The sequence below is a fragment of the Heptranchias perlo genome, chromosome 23, assembly GCF_035084215.1.
Source record: "Heptranchias perlo isolate sHepPer1 chromosome 23, sHepPer1.hap1, whole genome shotgun sequence".
Classification (NCBI taxonomy): Eukaryota; Metazoa; Chordata; class Chondrichthyes; order Hexanchiformes; family Hexanchidae; genus Heptranchias; species Heptranchias perlo.
In genome coordinates this window covers 44359372-44383842 of record NC_090347.1, presented here as the reverse complement: position 1 = coordinate 44383842, position 24471 = coordinate 44359372, and the positions used below count along the sequence as shown (strand labels likewise).

Sequence of the window (24471 nt, the reverse complement as noted above, 5' to 3'; positions counted from 1 at the left end):
TGGGCAAAAGGAGGAGAAAACAATGAGCCCAGGTTCATGCCCCTGATCACTATCAAGTGGCCCCTGGGGGACATTGGGTGAAGACAGGCTTTGTTCACACTGCGTTTGAATGGCCTGCTGACAGCAATTCACACCATGGTGGAAAGGCCCACTTACAGCGATTCAGACCATGGTGGAATGGCCCACTGACAACAATGCACACCGTGGAGGAATGGCCTGCAGACAGTGATGCACACTATGGAGGAATTGCCTGCTGACAGTGATGCACACCGTGGAGTAATGGCCTGCTGAAAGTGATGCACACTGTGGAGGAATGGCCTGCTGACAGCAATGTACACTGTGCAGGAATGGCCTGCTGACAGTGATGCACACCGTGGAGGAATGGCCTGCTGACTGTGATGCACACCGTGGAGGAACGGCCTGCTGACAGTGATGCACACCGTGGAAGAACGGCCTGCTGATAGTGATGCACACCGTGGAGGAATGGCCTGCTGACAGCGATGCACGCTGTGCAGGAATGGCCTGCTGACAGTGATGCACACCATGGTGGAATAGCCTGCTGACAGCAATGCACACCGTGGAGGAATGGTCTGCTGATAGCGATGCACACCGTGGAGGAATGGTCTGCTGATAGTGATGCACACCGTGGAGGAATGGTCTGCTGACAGCGATGCACACCGTGGAGGAATGGTCTGCTGATAGTGATGCACACTGTGGAGGAATGGCCTGCTGACAGTGATGCACACCGTGCAGGAATGGCCTGCTGACAGTGATGCACACTGTGGAGGAATGGCCTGCTGACAGCGATGCACACCGTGGAGGAATAGCCTGCTGACAGTGATGCACACCGTGGAGGAATGGCCTGCTGACAGCGATGCACAACGTGGAAGAATGGCCTGCTGACAGCGATGCACAACGTGGAGGAATGGTCTGCTGACAGCGATGCACACCGTGGAGGAATGGTCTGCTGATAGCGATGCACACCGTGCAGGAATGGCCTGCTGACAGTGATGCACACCGTGGAGGAATGGCCTGCTGACTGTGATGCACACCGTGCAGGAATGGCCTGCTGACAGTGATGCACACCGTGGAGGAATGGCCTGCTGACTGTGATGCACACCGTGGAGGAACGGCCTGCTGACAGTGATGCACACCGTGGAAGAACGGCCTGCTGATAGTGATGCACACCGTGGAGGAATGGCCTGCTGACAGTGATGCACACCGTGCAGGAATGGCCTGCTGACAGTGATGCACACCGTGCAGGAATGGCCTGCTGACAGTGATGCACACCGTGGAGGAACGGCCTGCTGACAGTGATGCACACCGTGGAAGAACGGCCTGCTGATAGTGATGCACACCGTGGAGGAATGGCCTGCTGACAGTGATGCACACCGTGGAGGAATGGCCTGCTGACAGCGATGCACACCGTGGAGGAATAGCCTGCTGACAGTGATGCACACCGTGGAGGAATGGCCTGCTGACAGCGATGCACAACGTGGAAGAATGGCCTGCTGACAGCGATGCACAACGTGGAGGAATGGTCTGCTGACAGCGATGCACACCGTGGAGGAATGGTCTGCTGATAGCGATGCACACCGTGCAGGAATGGCCTGCTGACAGTGATGCACACCGTGGAGGAATGGCCTGCTGACTGTGATGCACACCGTGCAGGAATGGCCTGCTGACAGTGATGCACACCGTGGAGGAACGGCCTGCTGACAGTGATGCACACCGTGGAAGAACGGCCTGCTGATAGTGATGCACACCGTGGAGGAATGGCCTGCTGACAGTGATGCACACCGTGCAGGAATGGCCTGCTGACAGTGATGCACACCGTGCAGGAATGGCCTGCTGACAGTGATGCACACCATGGAGGAACGGCCTGCTGACAGTGATGCACACCGTGGAAGAACGGCCTGCTGATAGTGATGCACACCGTGGAGGAATGGCCTGCTGACAGCGATGCACACCGTGGAGGAATAGCCTGCTGACAGTGATGCACACCGTGGAGGAATGGCCTGCTGACAGTGATGCACACTGTGGAGGAATGGCCCACTGATGGTCATGGTCTAGGCTCACACACGTCGGCAGAGGTGCAGAGGGCAGTCGGTGCCGGAATTGTACCCCAGCAAGAGTTCGGAGAGCAGGGGGGAAGGTAAGAAAAGTGGTAAGAAATAAGAGAGTAAAAATTTCTCCAGTAGGTCCAATAAACAGCGGGAAGGAGTGCTTGTCCCCCCAGCCTTACTGGGACGGAGCGTGTAGTGTGTATACTGTGTTGCTGGGGCAGGGGAGTGGGACAGCTGACACTTCCTGTGCCGTTGAACGGTTAGGCAAAGATAAGCTTGTGGTTTCCTCTGATGTTGGAAAGTATGTCACAAGCTAGAGACTCGACCAGCTGTCTGCAGCCCTGAACTTTAAGGGGCCCGTTTGCCACTTACTAAAATGAATCATGTTTTCTCCATCGGTCGATGATCCCGCATCGCAGGAGCAGAAATCAACGTAGGTATCAGTTTGAGTGTCTCGCACGGCTGTGGAGTGGATCCTGAGAACAGCCCCTTCTTTTTTTTATATCAATCTGACAGATGCAAACTCATTGGAGTAAGTTACAAAATACCAATGATCTTACATTGCACTGGCTCTGATAGACGAGCTGATTGACTTTTTTGGGGGGTTGCAAGCTTTCTCTTGGGTTGTTGCCGACATGGGCTGAATGGCCTCCATCTGTTCTGTGTGATTCTATGATTCTGGAAGATGCACCGGATGGATTTTAGGCTCTGAGCTGCTGTGCGTTTTAAAGTCATTCCTAGCCCATGAGGTGAAGCAGGTCTCTCTCTCTCTCTCTTTCTCTCTCTGTCTGTCTTCCTCCCTCTCTCTTCCTCTGTCTCTGTCTCTGTCTCTCCCTCTCTGTCTCTCTTCCTCCCTCTCTCCCTCCCTCTCTCCCTCTCTCTGTCTCTCTCTTCCTCTGTCTCTCTCTCTCTGTTGTTGTTGTACCTCAGGCCCTGTGGCACAGTCAGATCTCATGTCTGCAGTTTAACATCACTTGCTATAACGGTTGACCACTAACCAGGTACATGGTGTATAAAGAGCTGCTCGGAAGATTTCTAACGCTGAGATGGATAGATTTTTGTTGGGTAAGGGTATAAGGGATATCGAGCTAAAGCATGTAAATGGAGTTGAGGTACAGATCAGCCATGATCAAATTGAATGGCTGAACAGGCTCGAGGGGCTGAATGGCCTTCTCCTGGTCCTAATGTTCCTAATGCAGCTCTGTGAGTTTCCTGAGCAAAAAGAGAGGGCAATGAAAACAAATACAGGGTATGGACTATAATGGTGGCTTTTAAGAGAGAGGATAAGAGCTTCATGATAGGGATCGCAAATGGTGAAGGAGGCATAATGTGCATTATATTGGTGTGTTTTTATGGAGAGCATTTTGCTATTGTTAGATTACAGCACTAACAACACCAGCAATATGGGAGGAGTGAGATTCATCATCAGAGAATTATATAGAAATATACAGAATGTACAGAACAGAAACAGGCCATTCGGCCCAACAGGTCTATGCCGGTGTTTATGCTCCACATGAGCCTCCTCCCTCCCTACTTCATCTAACCCTATCAGCATATCCTTCTACTCTTTTCTCCCCCATGTGTTTATCGAGCTTCCCCTTAAATGTATCTATACTCTTCGCCTCAACTACTCCTTGTGGTAGCGAGTTCCACATTCTAACCACTCTCTGGGTTAAGATAGGAGAGAGATAGGTTGCAAATCTTTTGAAACCTATAAGGGGGAGTGGGGGGATATATTGACAGACGGGCATTAAGTTCAGGAACGTGCTGGAATGTTCTCTTATTTCCTGTCCCAGGAATTCCTGAGCAGCAGTGTTTGGTGCCCAGTGGTGGTGGGTTTGGGCACCCAAACAGAAATTGGTAACAATTATTCAAGTTTCTCACCTCCACAAGGTGCATTCTGGTCTCCTAATGTATGCAAATTAATGCTAATGAGCAGGTGCTGCTCGTGGTAGAGGAGGTACAAAATAACCCCTTTTGTCAGGGCATCGTAGATGGTCCTGAGGCCAACTTCTGCCTATGAGTTGGGGGCAAAAGTGTCCTTAAAATATCTAACATTGGTCAAAGGTCACAGGACTGAGATAAGAATGGTGCAATGGAAGGAGGCTGACTGACAGGTCCAGGTCTCATCAAGGAATCTCAGTCTCATAGTGGGGGGCAAACATGCTGCAGGCCAATGAAAACAAGTCAAGTTCATCCCTGGGGGAGAAACCTTAACCCAGAGGTCCAGCAGTGCGTTGAGTGTAAATATATTCTTCCCTCCACCCACCATACAGGAAAGGTAGCTGAAAAGCACTGTGCCCGAATTGGATCTTGAGCAGCAATTTGTAAAGTCTTTAACTCACGAAACAAGACGCTTGTACAACACCTGACAGCAGCACATGGTCTCCTTATACTGGCCTGTCTGTGGTAGTCGAAGTCCATTTGCAACTTATGTTTATTGTTATCTTATAAACTGCAAAACATCCTTCTTTCCCACAAGGATTGATGTGGGAAAGGGGGGTTCCATTTCATGGGACATTGGCACCAGTACTGGGACAGGAAGGGCTGCATCTGAAGCAGGCTGGGACCAAGGTCCTAGCAGAAAGGATAAATAGGGCTGTAGAAAGTACTTTAAACCAATAAAGAGGGGGGAGAGGGAGGGATCAGGCAGAAATAAAAATAAAAGTGAAACTAACCTAAAGATAAGAAAAAGGGATGAGACTGAAGTCCAGGTCATCAATCGTATTAAAGGTAATATAAATACTTCAGGTTCAGAAAAAAATATAGGAAATAATAACAAAATAACGGATCAAAATACAACAGAAATGATGAAAATCTCTTTCTCACAAGTTAAAAAGTGTGAGAAAAACAGCATCAGAGCAAAAGGGCAAGGCAGGATCTGTTACCCAAATAAGAGTTCTATACACTAATGCACATAGCACAAGGAATAAAACAAGGGAATTAGAAACACAAATTCAGCTTAAAGGGTATGATGTAGTGACCATCACTGAGACCTGGCTACAAACTGCACATGACTGGGAGATAAATATTCCAGGTTATAAGGTCTTTAGAAAGGACAGGGAAATTGGAAGAGGAGGAGTAGCAATGTTGATAAAGGACACTATTACAGTATTAGAAAGTGGGGATATCAGTCAGGGTGAGCAGGCAGTAGAAACTCTCTGGGTAGAATTGAGGAATAGATAAAGGATGCAAGACTTTGGTGGGAGTTGTTTATTGACCCCCTGTGATAAAGTAGAGGGATGAACACAGAGATCAGAGAAGCTTGTTGCAAAAACAGTGTGGTTATAATGGGAGACTTTCATTTTCACACAGACTGGGAGAAGCAGAATTTCAAAGGCAGCGAATTTCTTGAGTGTATTTGGGACAGTTTTCTGGAGCATTGTGTCTTGAACAAGAGAATAAGCCATATTAGATTTAGTGATGAGTAATGAGCCAACAATCTGATGCTAAGGGAACACCGAGCTAACAGTGACCATAAGATGATTGAATTCGATATTAGGTTTGAGAGGGAGAAGGGTGAGTCACGAACCAAGGTGTTAAATTTAGGTAAGGCGGACTTTGGAGGGATGAGGTAGAAATTGACCACAATAGACTGGGCAGAACTATTAACGGATAAAACTACAGATGAACATTGGGAGGTTTTCAAAGAAATATTTGGTAGAATACAAGTCCTGTACATTCCCCTAAAGGGCAAGAGCTCGAGTTGTGTAATTAAACAATCTTGGTCAACAAGGGAAGTGAGAGATAGTGTGAAACTAAAAGATAGGGTTTTTACGAAGACAAAGAACAATAGAGATCCCGTGGACTGGGGGAGATAAAAAGAACAGCAGAGTGATACAAAGAAAGTGGTAAGAGCCGCAAAAAGGGAATATGAGAAAAATCATACGAGGGATATCAAGGACAACACAAGGTTTTTACAAATATATTAAGAGAAAGAGAGAGGCTAAGAGTAATGTGTGCCCCTTAAAGACAGACACAGGAGATATTGTAATTGAAAATCAGGAAATGGCAGACTTGCTAAATACTTACTTTGTATTGGTCTTCACAATAGAGGATGGGGATAAAATACCAGAGATACGAGGAAAACTAAAAATAAATCAAGGGGAGGAACTTAGTAGATTTAATATAAAAAAATGGTGATGGAGAAAATAATGAAACTCGAGATAGACAAATCTCCAGGACCTGATGGTTTCCACCCCAGGGTATTAAAAGGAGTCGGTGAGGAAATTGTAGATGTGTTAGTCATGATCTCCCAAAACTCTCTCGATTCAGGAATTGTCCCCTTGGATTGGAAAACTGCCAAAGTCACTCCATTATTTAAGATGGGTGGGAGAGATCAATTAGGAAATTATAGGCCTATTAGTCTAACGTCTGCTGTGGGGAAGTTACTAGAATCTGTTATTAGGGACAGAGTGACTGAGCACTTGGACAAATATGAAGAGAGCCAGCATGGATTTGTAAAGGGTAAGTCATGTCTAATTAATCTAGTTGAATTTTTTGAGGCGGTAACTAACATGGTGGATAAGGGAGTGCCTATGGATGTTATTTATATGGACTTCCAGAAGGCATTCGATAAGGTTCCACATGAGAGACTGTTAACAAAAATGAGAGCACATGGAATTGGAGGCAATCTATTGACATGGGTAGGAATTGGTTAGGAGGTAAGAGACAGAGTGAAGGGATAATAGGCATGTACTCAAATTGTCAGGATGTGACTAGTGGTGTCCCCCAGCGATCTGTACTGGGGCCTCAGCTTTTCACTAAATTTATAAATGACTTGGATGAAGGAATTGAGAGCTGTATATCCAAGTTTGCTGATGACACTAAGTTAGGTGGCACAGTAAATAGTGTAGATGGGAGCAGAAAGTTGCAAAGGGACATTGATAGATTAAGTGAGTGGGCAAAACTGTGGCAGATGGAGTTCAATGTGGGGAAGTGTGAGGTCGTCCACTTTGGGCCTAAGAAAGATCGATCAGAGTATTTTCTAAATGGTGAGAAGCTCGGAACTGTGGAGGAGCAGAAAGATTTAGGGGGTCCAAGTACAGAAATCACTAAAAGCTAGTGAACAGGTACAAAAAATAATTTAAAAGGCTAATGGAATATAAAGGGGTGAAGTTATGTTCCAGCTGTACAGAGCTCTGGTTTGACCCCATCTGGAGACTGCGTTCAGTTCTGGGCACCGCACCTCAGGAAGGATATATTGGCCTTGGAGGAGGTGCAGCACAGATTCACCAGAATGATACTTGGACTAAAAGGGTTAAATTATGAGGGCAGGTTGCAAGACTAGGCTTGTATTCCCTTGAGTATAGAAGATTAAGGGGTGATCTAATTGAGGTGTTTAAGATGATTAAAGGAGTTGACAGGGTAGATAGGAACATAGGAACAGGAGTAGGCCATTCAGCCCCTCGTGCCTGCTCCGACATTTGATAAGATCATGGCTGATCTGTGATCTAACTCCATATACCTGCCTTTGGCCCATATCCCTTAATACCTTTGGTTGCCAAAAAGCTATCTATTTCAGATTTAAATTTAGCAATTGAGCTAGTATCAATTGCCATTTGCGGAAGAGAGTTCCAAACTTCTACAACCCTTTGTGTGTAGAAATATTTTCTAATCTCGCTCCTGAAAGGTCTGGCTCTAATTTTTAGACTGTGCCCCCTACTCCTAAAATCCCCAACCAGCGGAAATAGTTTCTCTCTATCCACCCTATCTGTTCCCCTTAATATCTTATAAACTTCGATCAGATCGCCCCTTAACCTTTGAAACTCGAGAGAATACAACCCCAATTTGTGTAATCTCTCCTCGTAACTTAACCCTTGAAGTCCAGGTATCATTCTAGTAAACCTACGCTGCACGCCCTCCAAGGCCAATATGTCCTTCCGAAGGTGCGGTGCCCAGAACTGCTCACAGTACTCCAGGTGCGGTCTAACCAGGGTTTTGTAAAGCTGCAGCATAACTTCTGCCCCCTTGTACATAGAGAGAAACTATTTCCTCTGGTGGGGGAGTCCAGAACAAGAGGACATAACCTTTAAATTAGAGCTAGGCTCTTCAGGAGTGATGTCAGAAAGCACTTCTTCACACAGTGGAAATCTGGAACTCTCTCCCCAAAAGGCTGTTGAGGCTGCGGGTCAATTGATAATTTCAAAACTGAGATTGATAGATTTTTGTTGGGTGAGGGTATTAAGGCGGATAGATGGAGTTAAAATACAGATCAGCCATGATCTAATGGAATGGTGGAACAGACTCGAGGGGCTGAACGGCCTACTCCTATTGCTATGTTCCTTCTTGTCCCTGCAGAGGAGCCGTCTTCACCCAGCTCCACTGTATTCAAGGCTTCAACCATCTTAGGTGGTGGCGACAAGGCACAGAAGGGGGGAGAAGGATTCATCCACAGCCAAATGGTTGTCACCCTTGGGGGAAGAGTCCAACTGTGCTGCTGAATGGTGGAAGTATCTAGAGCAGCAGAAGAGGGGAATCGTTGGCCTCACGTCAAACGCTGGCCCTGAACAACTCCCCAAATCCTTTCATCAACAGTGCACATGGCACTGTTCCATCTTCCTCTGGGATGCAGCCATTGAAAGCTCCTTAAGAGACTTTTCTGCAGGGCTTCCTGGGGCCAGCATCATCCCCACTGATGGCATAGCTGATCCTTTCCGACTGATACAGCATCCTTCAATGGATGGGCTCTCCAAAAGCATAGCAGTCTGTTTCCTGAAGTCCATAAGTAGAAATACGGAATTACATTTAGTTCTGTGATCATGCAAACTTATTCTAGACAATGACTAACATTTGTACAGAACCTTTATAGTAAAAATACTCCAAGTATTTTTGCAGAGGAGGAAAGCAATGGGCTCTGATCTTCTGTGAGGGGAATTAGGAGGAGTGACCGACCGCTTGGGTGAAGAGATGGGCTTTGAAAAAGCTTCCAAAGGTAGAGAGGTTGGAGCGGTTTTGGGAGGAGGTCCCAGAGAGCAGGGTGAGGAAGCTGATTGCTCTGACACCATTGGTGAGGTGAAAGGGAAGGATGCACAGCAGGCTGCATTCAGAGGATTGCAGGGCACAGGAGGCAAGAATGTGGCAGGATTTGTAGATGAGGATCTTCAATTAGATGCGTTGGGGGAAAGGGAGCTGGTGCAGGTCAGGGAGGATGGAGTGATAGGCAAATGGGACTTAGTACAGGATAGGATATGGGCAATGGAGTTTTGGAAAAGTTGGAGTTCATAACGGCCGGAGGTTGGAAGTGGTGTGAGGTAGAAGATCAGCCATGATCTTATTGAATGGCGGAGCAGGCTCGAGGGGCCGTGTGGCCTACTCCTGCTCCTATTTCTTATGTTCTTATGAAAGGCAAGGAGGGAATTGGAGAAACTGAGTACAGAAGTGATAAGGGTGTGGACAAAGGATTTCAGTGGTGATGGAGTGATGTTGTGAAGGTGTTGATTATGGAGAGGATGTAACGCTTCAAGCTCAGCTCTGGGTAGAACCGATTGCTCAGGTTGCATACCAGTCTGGTTCAGTCTGAGCGAGGAGTCTGGGAGGGGGAAGAGAGTCTCTGTCAAGGCAACAGAGTTTTTGGCAGGAGCCAAAAATGACGGCTTTGGTCTTCCCAGTTGGAGGAAATTCTGGTTGTTCTATGACTAATGTCAGTCATAGAACATTAATATGGCTTTGGGGTTGAGGGAAGTGGTGGAAAAGTAGAACTGAGTGTTGTCAGTGGATGTATGGAAGCTGACCATGTGCCTGTGGATGATACTATTGAGGGGTAGTTTATAGATGAAGAATTAAGAGAACAGCAGGGGTTACCAAGCACTGATTAGGAGTGAGAAGTTTCACTGATTAGGAGTGAGAACCTTCACTGATTGGGAATGGGAATCCTCAATGATTGGGAGTGGAAACACTCGACGATTGGGAGCGGGCATCGTCGATGATTGGGAGTGAGAACCCTCGACGATTGGGAGCGGGAATCGTCGATGATTGGGAGTGAGAACCCTCGATGATTGGGAGCGGGAATCCTCGACGATTGGGAGCGGGAATCCTCGACGATTGGGAGCGGGAATCCTCGACGATTGGGAGCGGGAATCCTCGACGATTGGGAGCGGGAACCATCGACGATTGGGAGCGGGAATCCTCGACGATTGGGAGCGGGAACCATCGACGATTGGGAGCGGGAACCATTGATGATTGGGATTCCTCGATGATTGGGAGTGGGAATCCTCAACGATTGGGAGCGGGAACCATCGACGATTGGGAGCGGGAACCATTGATGATTGGGATTCCTCGATGATTGGGAGTGGGAATCCTCGACGATTGGGAGCGGGAACCATCGACGATTGGGAGCGGGAACCATCGACGATTGGGAACGGGAACCATCGACGATTGGGAACGGGAACCATCGACGATTGGGAGCGGGAATCATCGATGATTGGGAGTGGGAACCATTGATGATTGGGATTCCTCGATGATTGGGAGTGGGATTCCTCGATGATTGGGAGTGGGAATCCTCGATGATTGGGATTCCTCGATGATTGGGAGTGGGAATCCTCGATGATTGGGAGTGGGAATCCTCGATGATTGGGAGCGGGAATCCAACTGCCAACTGCCAGGATTGGTTACCTCAATGCAGATTGAACCTGGAACCTTCCAGTCACCGCCTCCCTATACTAACTGAACCATCGGGAATATCATCAAAATAAAGCTGATGCAATTTGAGAACTGACAAAGCATCCTTGAGGGAGATGTAATAGTTTAAAATTAGCGAAGCTTAAGTTCTACATTCTAGAGAGAAGAGGGTTAAGGTTGGGCCTCATCCAGTATATCAAATAGATGGAAGTGATCCCAGAATATTACTTTGATCAGTGTAGTAGAGGGAGAAATATGGAGGCAAATATATGAAATGAGTAAGAATACAGAATCATACTTATGAGGGATTTCAACTCTCCCCAAATTCATTGGCAGGGAGAGGGAGTGAAAGGGGAGAAATTTCTACAGGGTGTACAAGACTCTGCTCTGACCCAATATGTAAGAAGCCCAACAAGGGAGGAACCACTCTAGTATTGGGAAATGGAGCTGAGTAGATAAGATAAGTGTGGGAGAACATCTAGGGAGTAGTGATCATAATATAATAAGGTTGAAGATAATGACTGAAAGAGATATAAATAGTACAAATGCCAAAATAATAGATTGGGAAAAAAATAATGAGGATGGAGCTAAGGAAGGTAAACTGGAAGAAAAATACTGACAAAGGTAGAACAGTAACAAATATTGACAGAGGTAGACTAGTGGGCAATATTTAAAGGAGAGATCGATAGGAGAAATATATTCCACTAAAAAATACGTATAAACTTGTCATGAATGAGATATCATGGATAAATAAGGAGGTGAGGATAAAATTGAATCTAAAGAAAAAGACATACACAAAATACATCCAGGATATCAAAGTGCTCTGAATGGGTGCAGCTGTGCACTCCTCTCCTCTGGCTCCTCCTATGCAAATGAGCATACCCAGGAAACTTCCATGTGTCTCCCTCTAGAGGCCAGCGGCATATGTAGCACTTTAAAAAAAAGTTGTAACAGCAGCGTGAATCAATTGAGGAAATTCAGGGCCAATGTGTTACTTCAACAACTACAAAAAAGTGAATAAAATACCTTTATTGAGTAGAAAAATACAGTAAAATGTAGTGATCACCTGTCCTAATATCTCTTTATGTGGCTCATTGTCAATTTATGTTAAAGGTGCTATATTAAATGCAAGTTGCTGTTGTTGAATTGCCACTAGTTTGTTGGACCAAATCGATGATGCTAACAAAAGAAATTAAATGTTTTTCAGGGCAGTAATTACCCCTTCCTCCCAGGTAATTCTTCAGCGTAAAGTCTGAAGGATGGTGAGTGGGGGAGGGGTTTGGTCTGTGTAAAGTCTGAAGGATGGTGAGTGGGGCAGGGGTTTGGTCTGTGTAAAGTCTGAAGGATGGTGAGTGGGGGAGGGGTTTGGTCTGTGTAAAGTCTGAAGGATGGTGAGTGGGGGTGGGGTTTGGTCTGTGTAAAGTCTGAAGGATGGTGAGTGGGGGAGGAGTTTGGTCTGTGTAAGGTCTGAAGGATGGTGAGTGGGGGAGGGGTTTGGTCTGTGTAAAGTCTGAAGGATGGTGAGTGGGGGTGGGGTTTGGTCTGTGTAAAGTCTGAAGGATGGTGAGTGGGGGAGGAGTTTGGTCTGTGTAAGGTCTGAAGGATGGTGAGTGGGGGAGGGGTTTGGTCTGTGTAAGGTCTGAAGGATGGGGTGGGGGAGGTGTTTGGACTGTGTAAGGTCTGAAGGATGGGGGTGGGGGAGGGGTTTGGTCTGTGTAAGGTCTGAAGGATGGGGTGGGGGAGGAGTTTGGACTGTGTAAGGTCTGAAGGATGGGGTGGGGGAGGTGTTTGGACTGTGTAAGGTCTGAAGGATGGGGGTGGGGGAGGGGTTTGGTCTGTGTAAGGTCTGAAGGATGGGGTGGGGGAGGCGTTTGGACTGTGTAAGGTCTGAAGGATGGGGTGGGGGAGGTGTTTGGACTGTGTAAGGTCTGAAGGATGGGGGTGGGGGAGGGGTTTGGTCTGTGTAAGGTCTGAAGGATGGGGTGGGGGAGGAGTTTGGACTGTGTAAGGTCTGAAGGATGGGGTGGGGGAGGCGTTTGGACTGTGTAAGGTCTGAACGATGATGAGTGAGGGAGGGGTTTGCACTGTGTAAGGTCTGAAGGATGGGGGTGGGGGGTGGAGTATAGTCTATGTGCTGTTGTTAACGATGAGTCTTACTTGTGAGAGCCATGCTTCAGTGTCTTGCCTTCCCCCAAGTGTTAGTGAATACAGAAGGGATAGCTGGATGGGCCAAATGGTCTCCATTGGTTATGGTCCTCACAAAGCTTTTTGCCTCCAGTTTTCTGTGAGCTTGTTGACTCTTACTTCAGTGCAGCTCCACAGGCAGCAATCACCCTGCAGTGGCCATTCTTCTTGCATGTGCCCAGATAGTGAGTGTGAACACATCATTCGCCCACAGGATGCACCATGTCTTTCCTCACTCGATATCCACACACCCGCACTTTGAAGCAGGGGTCACGGGATAGTGACCAGGAGCTGGACTCCTGGCTGGTTTTCGCTTCCCTAGCTCGGGACACTGAGGATAACTGTTACCCCCATCACAGGATGAGATCAGCTAACTCAGCACAAAGTAGGAATTGAACTTGGGTCATTCTGATCTGTATGGGTCAGTAACACAGGGCAGTGACTTTAGCCACTGAGCCATCCAGAGAGTCCTCAAGGTGACGTAACTGTACAATGAGACTGCACTGAGCTTCAGATAAAGAAAGAAAAAAACGAAAGAACTTGCATTTATATAGCGCCTTTACAACCTCACAACGTCCCAGAGCACTTCACAGCCAATGATAGGCTTTGGAAGTGTAGTCACTGTTGTAATGTGGGGAAACGTGGTAGCCATTATATGCACAGCAAGATCCCACAAACAGCAATGAGATAAATGGCCAGAAAATCTGTTTTAGTGATGTTGATTGAGGGATAAATATTGGCCAAGTCACCAGGGAGAACTCCCCTGATCTTCTTCGAAATAGTGCCGTGGGATCTTTTACATCCACCTGAGAGGGCAGACAGGGCCGAAAGACGGCCCCTCCAACAGTGCAGCACTCCCTCAGTACTGCACTGGAGTGTCAGCCTGGATTATGTGCTTAAGTCTCTGGAGTGGAACTTGAACCCACAAGGAAGGATCCTCCTAGTAGAGACGTCTCAGGACTTAAGTCAGAAACCACATACTTCAGTTACCATGGCCCTGCTTACCTAGAACACAAGGTCAATAAAATAAATAGCTCGAACCTGGTCTGTGTTGATCTCAGCTGGGGCAGCAGTAGGAGGGTTACAAATATCCTCAATGTCCGTGGGATGGGGAACCAGCCAGGACTCCTGCTCCTGATCATTCTCCAGTGACCTGTGCTGGAGAGTGGGTGCAGGCGTTGCGTGACACAGGATTAGGCAGGCTGTATTCGAGAATTACTCAGCTATGTTGTGAAGGGGCAGTATCAGTATTTGTACTGTGTTAGAGTATTATTACTCTGTGGGTTATGTTAGGTATTATTATTGTGTGTTATGCTGGGGTATTATTACTGAGATGGAATATTATTATTGTGGAGTATTATTACTATGTGTTCTGTGTTAGAGTATTAATACTGTGTTTGTTTTGTTGGTGTACTATTAGTGTGTGCCATGTGTTAGAGTATTATTATCGCGTATGTTGTGTTAGGACATTGTTATTGTGTGTGTTATGTTGAAGTATTATTACTATGTGTACTGTGGGGGTAATTACTGTTTCATTACTGAATTTGTTGTCTTGGGGTAATATTAATATATGTGTTTGAGTACAAGAGTTGCAAATACCCTGCTGCAATTATATAGGCAAGATGTGGAGATGCCGGTGATGGACTGGGGTTGACAAATGTAAGGAATCTTACAACACCAGGTTATAGTCCAACTGTTTTATTTGAAAATCACAAGCTTTTGGAGGCTTCCTCCTTCGTCAGGTGAGTGTGGGATTCCACGCTCACCTGACGAAGGAGAAAGCCTCTGAAAGCAATTATATAGGGCTTTGGAGAGACCACACCTGGAGTACTGTGTACAGTTTTGGTCTCCTTACCTAAGGAAGGTTCACTAGATTGATTCCTGAAATGAAAGGGTTGTCCTGTGAGGAAAGAATGAGTAGAATTGGCCTATATCCTCTGGAGTTTAGAAGAATGAGAGGTGATCTCATTGGAACATATAACATTCTAAGAGGGCTTGACAGGGTAGACGCTGAGAGGATGTTTCCCAAGGCTGGAAAGTCTAGAATTAGGAGACATAGTCTCAGGATAATAAGTCGGCCATTTAGGACTGAGATGAGGAAAAATTTCTTCACTCAGAGGGTTGTGACTCTTTGGAATTCTCTACCCCAGAGGGCTGTGGATGCTGCGTCGTTCAGTATATTCAAAACTGAGATCGATGGATATTTGGATACTAAGGGAATCAAGGGATATCGGGATAGGGGAAAGTGGAGTTGAGGTGGATCAGCTATGATCTTATTGAATGGCAGAGCAGGCTCCAGGGGCCATATGGCCTACTCCTGCTACTATTTCTTATGTGTTGTAATATTGTTACATAGGAACAGGAGTAGCCATTCAGCCCCTTGAGCCTGTTCCGCCATTCATTGAGAGCATGGCTGATCTGTATCCTAACTCCATCCACCCGCCTTGCGTCTATATCCCTTCATATCCTTGGCTATTGATCTCAGATTTAAAATTATTAATTGAGCGAGCATCTACTGCTTTATGTGGGAGAGAGTTCCACATTTCTACCACCCTTTGTGTGAAGAAATGTTTCCTAACTTCTCTCCTGAATGGCCAGGCTCTCATTTTAAGGTTATATCCCCTTGTCCCAGACTCCCCCACCATCGGAAAAAGTTTCTCTCTATCCACCCTATCAATTCCTTTCAAAATCCTGAAAACCTCAATCAAAGGGGTCAATACTAGGACCACTGCTTTTATTGATATATATTAATGACTTGAACTTGGGTGTACAGGGCACAATTCCAAAATCTGCAGATGACACAAAACTTGGAAGTGTAGTAAACAGTGAGGACATAGACAGGCTGGTGGAATGGGCGGACACGTGGCAGATGAAATTTAACACAAAGAATTGCGAAGTGATACATTTTGGCAGGAAGAATGAGGAGAGGCAATATAAACTAAATGGTTCAATTCTAAAGGGGGTGCAGGAACGGAGAGATCTGGGGGTGTGCGTGCACAAATCTTTGAAGGTGGCAGGGCAGGTTGAGAAAGTGGTTAAAAAAGCATATGGGATCCTGGGCTTTATAAATAGAGGCATAGAGTACAAAAGCAAGGAAGTCGTGATGAACCTTTATAAATCGCTAGTTTGGCCACAACTGGACCATTGTGTCCAATTCTGGGCACCGCACTTTAGGAAGGATGTGAAGGCCTTAGAGAGGGTGCAGAAAAGATTTACTAGAATGGTTCCAGGGACGAGGGACTTCAGTTACGTGGATAGACTGGAGAAGCTGGGGTTGTTCTCCGTGGAGCACAGAAGGTTGAGAGGAGATTTGATAGAAGTGTTCAAAATCATGAAGGATTTAGATAAAGTAAATAAAGAGAAACTGTTCCCTTTGGTGGCCGGGTCGAGAACCAGAGGACACAGATTTAAGGTGATTGGCAAAAGAACCAAAGGCGACATTAGGAAAAACATTTTTATGCAGCGAGTGGTTATGATCTGGAATCTGCTGCCTGAAAAGGTGGTGGAAGCAGATTCAGTCGTGGCTTTCAAAAAGGAATTAGATAATTACTTGAAGGGAAAAATTTGCAGGGCTATAAAGAATGGGGGATTGGGACTAACTTGATTGCTGTTACAAAGAGCCAGCACAGACTCGATGGGCCGAATGGCCTCCTTCTGTGCTGTAACCACTCTATGATTCTATGATTTTATGATTCTATGAAATTACCCCTTAACCTCTATACTCCAGGGAACACAAGCCTAGTTTACATAATCCCTTCTCTAATTTAACCCTTGGAGCCCTGGTAACATTCTGGTGAATTTGCACTGCACTCCTTCCAAGGCCAATATATCCTTTCTAAGGTGCAGTGCCCAGAACTGTACACAGTATTCCAGATGTGGTCTAACCAGGGCTTTGTGTAGCTGTAGCAAAACTTCCTCCCCTTTATATTCTAGCCCTCTAGTTATAAAGGCTAACATTCCATTCGCCTTTTTGATTTTTTTTTGGACCTGATCACTACACTTTAGTGATCTGTGTACATGGACCCCTGAATCTCTTTAGACCTTCACTGTTCCCAGCTCTTCACCATTTAAAAAATACTCGGACCAATCCTTTTTTGGTCCAAAATGGATGACCTCACACTTACCTGGGTTGAAATCCATCTGCCACAGTTTTGCCCACTTACTTAATCTATCAATAACTCTTTGTAATTTTATGCTCCCGTCTACTCTACCTACTATACCACCAATCTTTGTGTCATTGACAAATTTGGATATATGGTTCTCTATTATGTTACCTAAGTCATTAATAAATATAGTGAATAGTTAAGGCCCCAGCACAGATCCTTGTGGGACACCACAAATCACTTCCTTCCAATTCGAGTTCATACCTATTACCCCTACTCTCTGTCTTCTATTGCTTAACCAATCTCCTAACTTCAATTCCACAAGCTTTAATTTTAGCTAACAGTCTCTTACGTGGAACCTTACCGAATGCCTCCTGGAAGTCCATATAAACTATATCCGTTGACATTCCCTGTCTGCTACTTTAGTCACTTCCTCAAAAAATTCAATCAAGTTCATTAAACATGACCTACCCTTTACAAATGCATGTTGGCTCTCTCTAATCAGCTCAAATTTCTCTAAGTGCTCAGTCACTTTGTCCTTAATTACAGATTCTAACAGATGTTAGATTAACAGGTTCATAATTTCCTGGTTTCTCTCTCTCATCTTTCTTAAATAACAGAGTTACTGTGTGAGCTGTGTGGGGATATTGTTACTATGTGTGTTGTGTTAAAGTATTATTACTGTGTCTACTATGTCTATATAACCCTACTACCAGTGCTGTAGCTGTAGTATGTACTGTCTACAGGAGGTACTGCAGCACCTCCCTCCCCTGTGACCACCGAGAAGGACAAGAGCAGCAATGTCCTGGGGGAGCCAGTGCCTCCAAGTCTCACACCATCCTGACTTGGACATATACCATTGTTTGTTCATCGCTGGGTCAGTATTTTGGAATTCCCTATTTCCTACCATTGTGCGAAGACCATCAGCACAAGGACTACATTCATTGGCACTTGGAAAAGTAGGGCTAATAAATGAAAGCCAGCACGGATTTGTTAAAGGCAAATCATGTTTGATTAACTTGATTGAGTTCTTTGATGAAGTAACGGAGAGAGTTGATGAGGGTAGTGTGGTTGATGTGTATATGGACTTTCAAAAGGCTTTTCATAAAATACCATATAATAGACTTGTTAGCAAAATTGAAGCCCATGAGGTTAAAGGGGCAGTGGCTGCATGGAATTGAAATTGGCTAAGGGTCAGACAGCAGAGTAGTGGTGAACGATTATTTTTCAGACTGGAGGGAAGTATACAGTGGTGTCCCCCAGGGGTTGGTTTTGGGACCACTGCTCTTTCTGATATAGATTAATGACCTGGACTTGGGTATACAGGGCATAATTTCAAATTTTGCAAATGACACGAAATGTAGTAAACAGTGAGGAGAATAGTAACAGCCTTCAAGAGGACAGAGACAGACTGGTGAAATGAGCAGACACATGGCAGATGAAATTTAACACAGAGAAGTATGAAGTGTAAAGTGATACATTTTGGTAGGAAGAATGAGGAGAGGCAATATAAACTAAATGGTACAATTGTAAAGGGGGTACAGGAACAGAGAGACCTGGGGGTGTACGTACACAAATCTTTGAAGGTGGCAGGACAAGTTGAGAAGGCTGTCAAAAAGGCATACAGGACCCTCGGATTTGTAAATAGAGGCATAGATGTACAAAAGCAATGAAGTTATGCCAAACCTTTATAAAACACTGGTTAGGCCCCACTGGAGAATTGTGTTCAATTCTGGGCACCACACTTTAGGAAGGATGTCAAGGCCTTAGAGAGGGTGCAGAAGAGATTTACTAGAATGGTTCCAGGGATGAGGGACTTCAGTTATGTGAGGAGACTGGAGAAGCTGGGGTTGTTCTCCTCAGAGCAGAGAAGGTTAAGGGGAAATTTGATCGAGGTGTTCAAAATCATGAAGGATTTTGATAGAGTAAATAAGGAGAAACTGTTTCCAGTGGCAGAAGGGTCAGTAACCAGGGGCACAGATTTAAGGCAATTGGCAAAAGAGTCAGAGGGGAGATGAGGAGACATTTTTTTAAGTAGCGAGTTGTGGTGATCGGGAATGCACTGCCTGAAAGGGTGGTGGAAACAGATTCAATAGTAACTTTCAAAATGTAATTGGATAAATAGTTGAAGGGGAAAATTTTGCAGGGCTATGGGGAAAGGGCAGAGGAATGGGACTAATTGCCCAGGCACGATGGGCCGAATGGCCTTCTTCTGTGCTGTATCATTCTATGATTCTATGAAGGACTGTAGCAGTTCAAGGAGAAGGCCCACCACCACCTTCTCAGGACAACTAGGGATCGACAATAAATGCCGGCCTTTCCAGGGTCACTCACATCCCAGAAAGAATTATTAAATTGTGACTTTTCCAGTATTTACACAGTTGTCCTTTCTTTTTCCAAACTGGACACATTTTCTTCCCCCTAAGTTCCAAATCCCCTGTCCTACACACCCTTCCTCCTCTCTGCAGTCTCACCGTGTCCAAATCCAGGCTCATTACACCGTCTCCTACTATAACTCACTCTTTCCCAGGACCTCAGACCTGTGGGACTCCTCACATTGTTTAGCTTTTCCTTCCTCCTACAATCAAATCCAAACCTGGCGTCACCTGATCACTACTTCTGGATTTGTCTCATCAGATCTCCTGCTCTTTTCAGCTTTGCCCGTGTCCTATACTGTGGGCCTTGATCCTAGGGCTTCCCAATTTAAAACAATTCAACGTTTTAGGTTCTGTGACTCTGAATAGGAAGTACGGCAGTCAAACATCTTGTTAAAGTTCTGCATTTAATTGGCAGTACCTAAAAGCTCAAGGCCTAGGTCCAGGCCTAGATAAGTGCTTTGGCCTCAGCCCAGGCCCAGGTAAGTGCTTGGGTCCAGGAGACACTGCTTAAGCTTCTTTTGGGGTGATGCGCTGCGGTGAAAAGCCCTCTCATAATGGCCCAGGTACTCTTGGTCCCAAATCAGGTATTGATCAGATATTGATCTAACTGATTTGTGTAAAATTAATTCCACAGATGGAGCCGCAAGCCCTGAAAGGAGAGACCAGACCTGCTCAGTTCACAAAGGCAGAGGTAAAAACATGTGCACTAGTGTGTGTGTGTGTGTGTCTGTGTCTGTGCGCGTTTAAGCATTTACACGCGAGTGTGTGCATGTACGTGTGTATGGTACGCAAGAGCCTGACAGGAAAGCCATGTACTGGTTGCGTTAGCGACATTTTGTCACTCACTGTCTCAGTGTAGGACTAGGGTCTTGCTCTAGGATTGCCACCTCTTGGTTTGCTAAAGTAGGGACAGGCAGGATAGAATGTTCCTTAATAAGGATTGTGAGGACACTGCTTAACAAAAATAATGTGAGATAACAGAGTTCTCATCCTTGCCTCCTAGACTGCAGTGGTGGTTGGAGAACTCCTTTTATTTTTTTGTTACTCTTTGTTGTTTTCAAGTGGTCCTTCCTTCCAAGGTTGAATTCATGGAACCCACTTCATGATTTCTTGGAGTTGACTTTAACACATAGTTCAGCCTTGACAAGGTCTGCTCTCGTCTTACTTTTCTCCGTACATCCATAGGTGGTTCTTCATCTTTCCCCTGGAATGTTGGTCCCAGGCACAACTAGCACTTGCTCCACTAACCTCTGAAGAGTTGGACACTTGCAGTTGGAGAAGAAACTTGGCCTGGTTGTGACCCACTTGCTCTATGTCCCAGAGCTTTGGCATAACTTCATGCATTGCACACAATTCATTGTACAGTGCTTCTCCATCTGCCATATTTGTAGTCTTGACATAGTCCATCAGGTCCTCAAATGTGAATCGAGCGTGTGAAGACCAAGCATTGTAAAGCGTTTCAGAGGAGTTGTATTGAAGGGGAACCATTTCTCCGAGTGGTCAATGCTTCTCTCGTACACCTTCAATGCAGAGTGATAGGCAACTTCTTCAAATTCTGGTTCACTTTGCAACCAAACAAGTTATCTCTCAGCCTATTTTTCAAATTGTCTCTCAGACTTTCCATCACTCCAAATACATCTGTGGTCTGAGTTGTGTCACTTACACGCGCTGTGATTGCTGTGTGAAAAACATCCATGTAGATGTGCACAAAGTATAAATGGCATTAAGGTGTCAGTGTGGCTCAGTGGTAGCACTCTAGCCTCTGAGTCAGAAGCCTGTGGGTTCCAGCCCCACTTCAGAGACTTGAACACATTATCAAGGCTAACACTCCAGTGCAGTACTGGGGGAGTGCTACACTGTCGGAGGTGCTGGCTTTCGGATGAGATGTTCTACCATGTTACTCTCAGGTGGCAGTAAAAGCTCCCATGACACTTTGATGAAGAGCAGGGGAATTCTTCCCAATGTCCTGGTCAATATTTATCCCTCAACCAACACCCCTAAAAACAGATTATCTGGTCACTATCACACTGCTGTTTGTGGGATCTTGCTGTGCGCAAATTGGCTGCCTCGTTTCCTACATTACAGCAGTGACTACACTTCAAAAGTACTTCATTGGCTATAAAGGGCTTTGGGACGTCCTGAGGTTGTGAAAGGTGCTATATAAATGCAAGTCTTTCTTTCTTTAGTATTAACTGGTATCAGTAATGGTGGCCATGAAACTACCGGATTGTCATAAAAACCCATCTGGTTCACTAATGTCCTTTAGGGAAGGAAACCTGCCGTTCTTACCCGGTCTGGCCTATATGTGACTCCAGACCCGCAGCAATGTGGTTGATTCTTAATCACCCTCGGAAATGGCCCAGCAAGCCACTCAGTTGTTCAAGAAGGTGGCTCACCATCACCTTCTCAAGGGCAATTAGGGATGGGCAATAAATGCCGGCCTCGCCAGCGACGCCCACATCCCATGAACAAATATATAAAAAAATTCAGGAAGAGGTGGATCTTCGTCATTGGTCAGCTTGTGTTCTTGGTCAGCGATCAAACCCCACGTCAGTGCGTGGGTATTATCTTGCCTCTGTGAAATGAAGAACGCTTTCACAACTTTCCAGCATTTCAAAAGTCTCTGGACATCTGGACGAGGTGACAGACACCTCACTGGAATATGTCGTAGAAGATCGCTGCATTCTTCCTCCACCGACTCAAAACATTCCTGGAGATCCTTCACCTTCTTTGCAGGGCTTGAAAACTCATTAGAAAACTCGATGGTCAAACTCTCCTCATTGCACCTCCACGCTGGGCTGCGTTCCACTGCACATGTGCCATTGCAGTTTGCTTGCAGCAAAAGTTAGGTTGCGATACTTTCAAGTTACAAAGCACGGAATGATTTTCTCTTAATTAACTGACTCACTGTCAGTCACAAAGTACACCAAGTTTTCCATCTTCAAGCCATTGTCATCCAAAATTGGGCAGATTTTGCTGCTTATAACATCTGCTGTTCTTCAGTCTTCGTAAAGACTGCTAGTAGGGTGAGATGAAGTAGGGAGTAATCTTATGTTCTTATGAGGAGGAATTTCCTCACTCAGAGGGCTGTGAATCTTTGGAATTCTCTACCCCAGAGGACTGTAAATACTTAGTCGTTGAATATATTCAAGGCTGAGATGGATAGGTTTTTAAACTCTAGAGGAATGAAGGGATATGGGGATCGGGCAGGAAAGTGGAGTTGAGGTTGAAGATCAGCCATGATCTGATTGAATGGCGGAGCAGGCTCGAGGGGCGTATGGCCTACTCCTGCTCCTATTTCTTATGTTCTTAGGGAGGGAGGAGGCTCCTGTGGAGCATAAACACCTGCATAGAAGAGTTGGGCCGAATGGCCTGTTTCTGTGTTGTAAAGTCAATGTAATTCTGTGTAAAAATGATGCAAACTCTCCTTATTTGAGGTGTTAGTGGCTACGGAAAATGACTGATTGTCTTTGAGATCGTACAAAAGCAGCTCAACTGAATAAGGCGTCAAAACACTTTCCACAAGGCTCTCACATTTTGTCCTCCCGCAATGAATTATTTGACTCAACTTTGAATCTGAAAGTAGTTTAACATCAGCTTCATCCCACAGTCAAGTGGCAAACAGTTGTGATGATGCACAACTGACTGCTGCACATAGGTTACTGAGCAGCAACGACACCAGTCTCCTCAGAAGTGTTTTTGGGTGTGAAATATTTCGTTAAACTGCTGCTCTCGCTGGCGCTTGATATTTCTGTGTTCATATGTTTTGTCACAGCACCAACACCTTTGTTTTTAACGGAAAGTGACATTGGGCACGTGGTGCACCGACTGATCACCAGATCCTGTTTACAATCCACTCTCTAAAGTTGGGCTGCAATAGTCACTCATCCCCAAAGGAGCAGGCCCCTTTCCATTTCTTCTTTGGAGTGTTGCAGACGTCCTCTTTCCCTTCATTCTCAAATGTACGTCTAGGTGCTTTCTCCTCATTCATGATCATGTAACATTAAATAACACGACACTTATAAGGCGCCATGTCGGATGTTACTGTATGGTTACTTTTTCGATGTAGTGGCATTAGTATTAGTACAAGTTACCTCTGTTATATCTAGACTTGACTATTCCAATACTCTCCTGGCCGGCCTCCCACCTTGTGCCCTCCATAAACTTGAGCTCATCCAAAACTCTGCTTCCCGTATCCTGATTCGCACCAAGTCCCGTTCTCCCATCACCCCTGTGCTTGCTGACCTACACTGGCTCCCGGTCCCTCAATGCCTTGATTTTAAAATTCTCATCCTTGGGTTCAAATCCCTCCATGGCCTCGCCCCTCCCTATCTCTGTATCCTTAGTACTGCTATTAATACTGGTATTAGTATTAATATTTCCTACATTACAACAGTGCCTACACTTCAAAAAATCGACTTCATTGGCTGTGAAGCGCTTTGGGACGTCCTGAGGTCATGGAAAGCGCAGTATAAATGCAAGTTTTTCCTCTTATTATTACTTCAGGCCCACATCCTGCCCCTACAATTAACCACAAAACTTTATAAACAGGGCCTTTCCAAATTACCTCAATTTGTTAAATGTATTTTCTACAAGTATTATTTTATAATTTTATATATAGAGTTCTGCACACAAAAGCTTTGTTAATATTAAACTTTGTTATTTTGCAGCTCAAATTTAATGACCGGAGCTAACGTATAACCAGGCCAGACCTTTTCAGCCTGCCTGGTATCACTCAGTGTGTTTTTTTGTTACGTCCAACTTCTCAGTAAATAAACACCTCTCTCTCTGGGGGTAATTTTAACTTTGTGCGATAGTTTTACATCTCTCCCCATTTTTGATTCCACTGAAGTCAACGGATATAAGAATGGGGAGAGATGTTAAATGGGCTGCCGATTCACTATCACCCATTTTACGCTATTGCACAAAGACAAAATTGCCCCTTCTCTCGTATTTAATGTTTATATGCGTGTGCAGGAGAATTATTCTACATACGATGCCTCTTTTCTCAAAGGAAGGGTAGTAGAAGTACTGTACACTGTTTACTAACAAGAATTGAATCCAAATAAGGTAATTCCACACTTCCACAATGTTCTATTTCCACCAGAAATTGGCCATGGA

The 24471-nt window shown here is 45.4% G+C and overlaps 1 protein-coding gene across 1 annotated transcript in view; it reads left to right on the top strand.

The window, feature by feature from the left end:
• The first annotated feature begins 2324 nt into the window (after positions 1-2324).
• Positions 2325-24471, top strand: part of unc13d (unc-13 homolog D (C. elegans)) — a 147260-nt gene continuing 125113 nt past the window's right edge. The window contains exons 1-2 of the mRNA XM_068004395.1: positions 2325-2499; positions 19985-20041. Of these exons, the coding sequence (XP_067860496.1) occupies positions 19985-20041 (57 nt within the window). The 5' untranslated portion in view covers positions 2325-2499. The remainder of the gene's footprint in view (positions 2500-19984; positions 20042-24471) is intronic.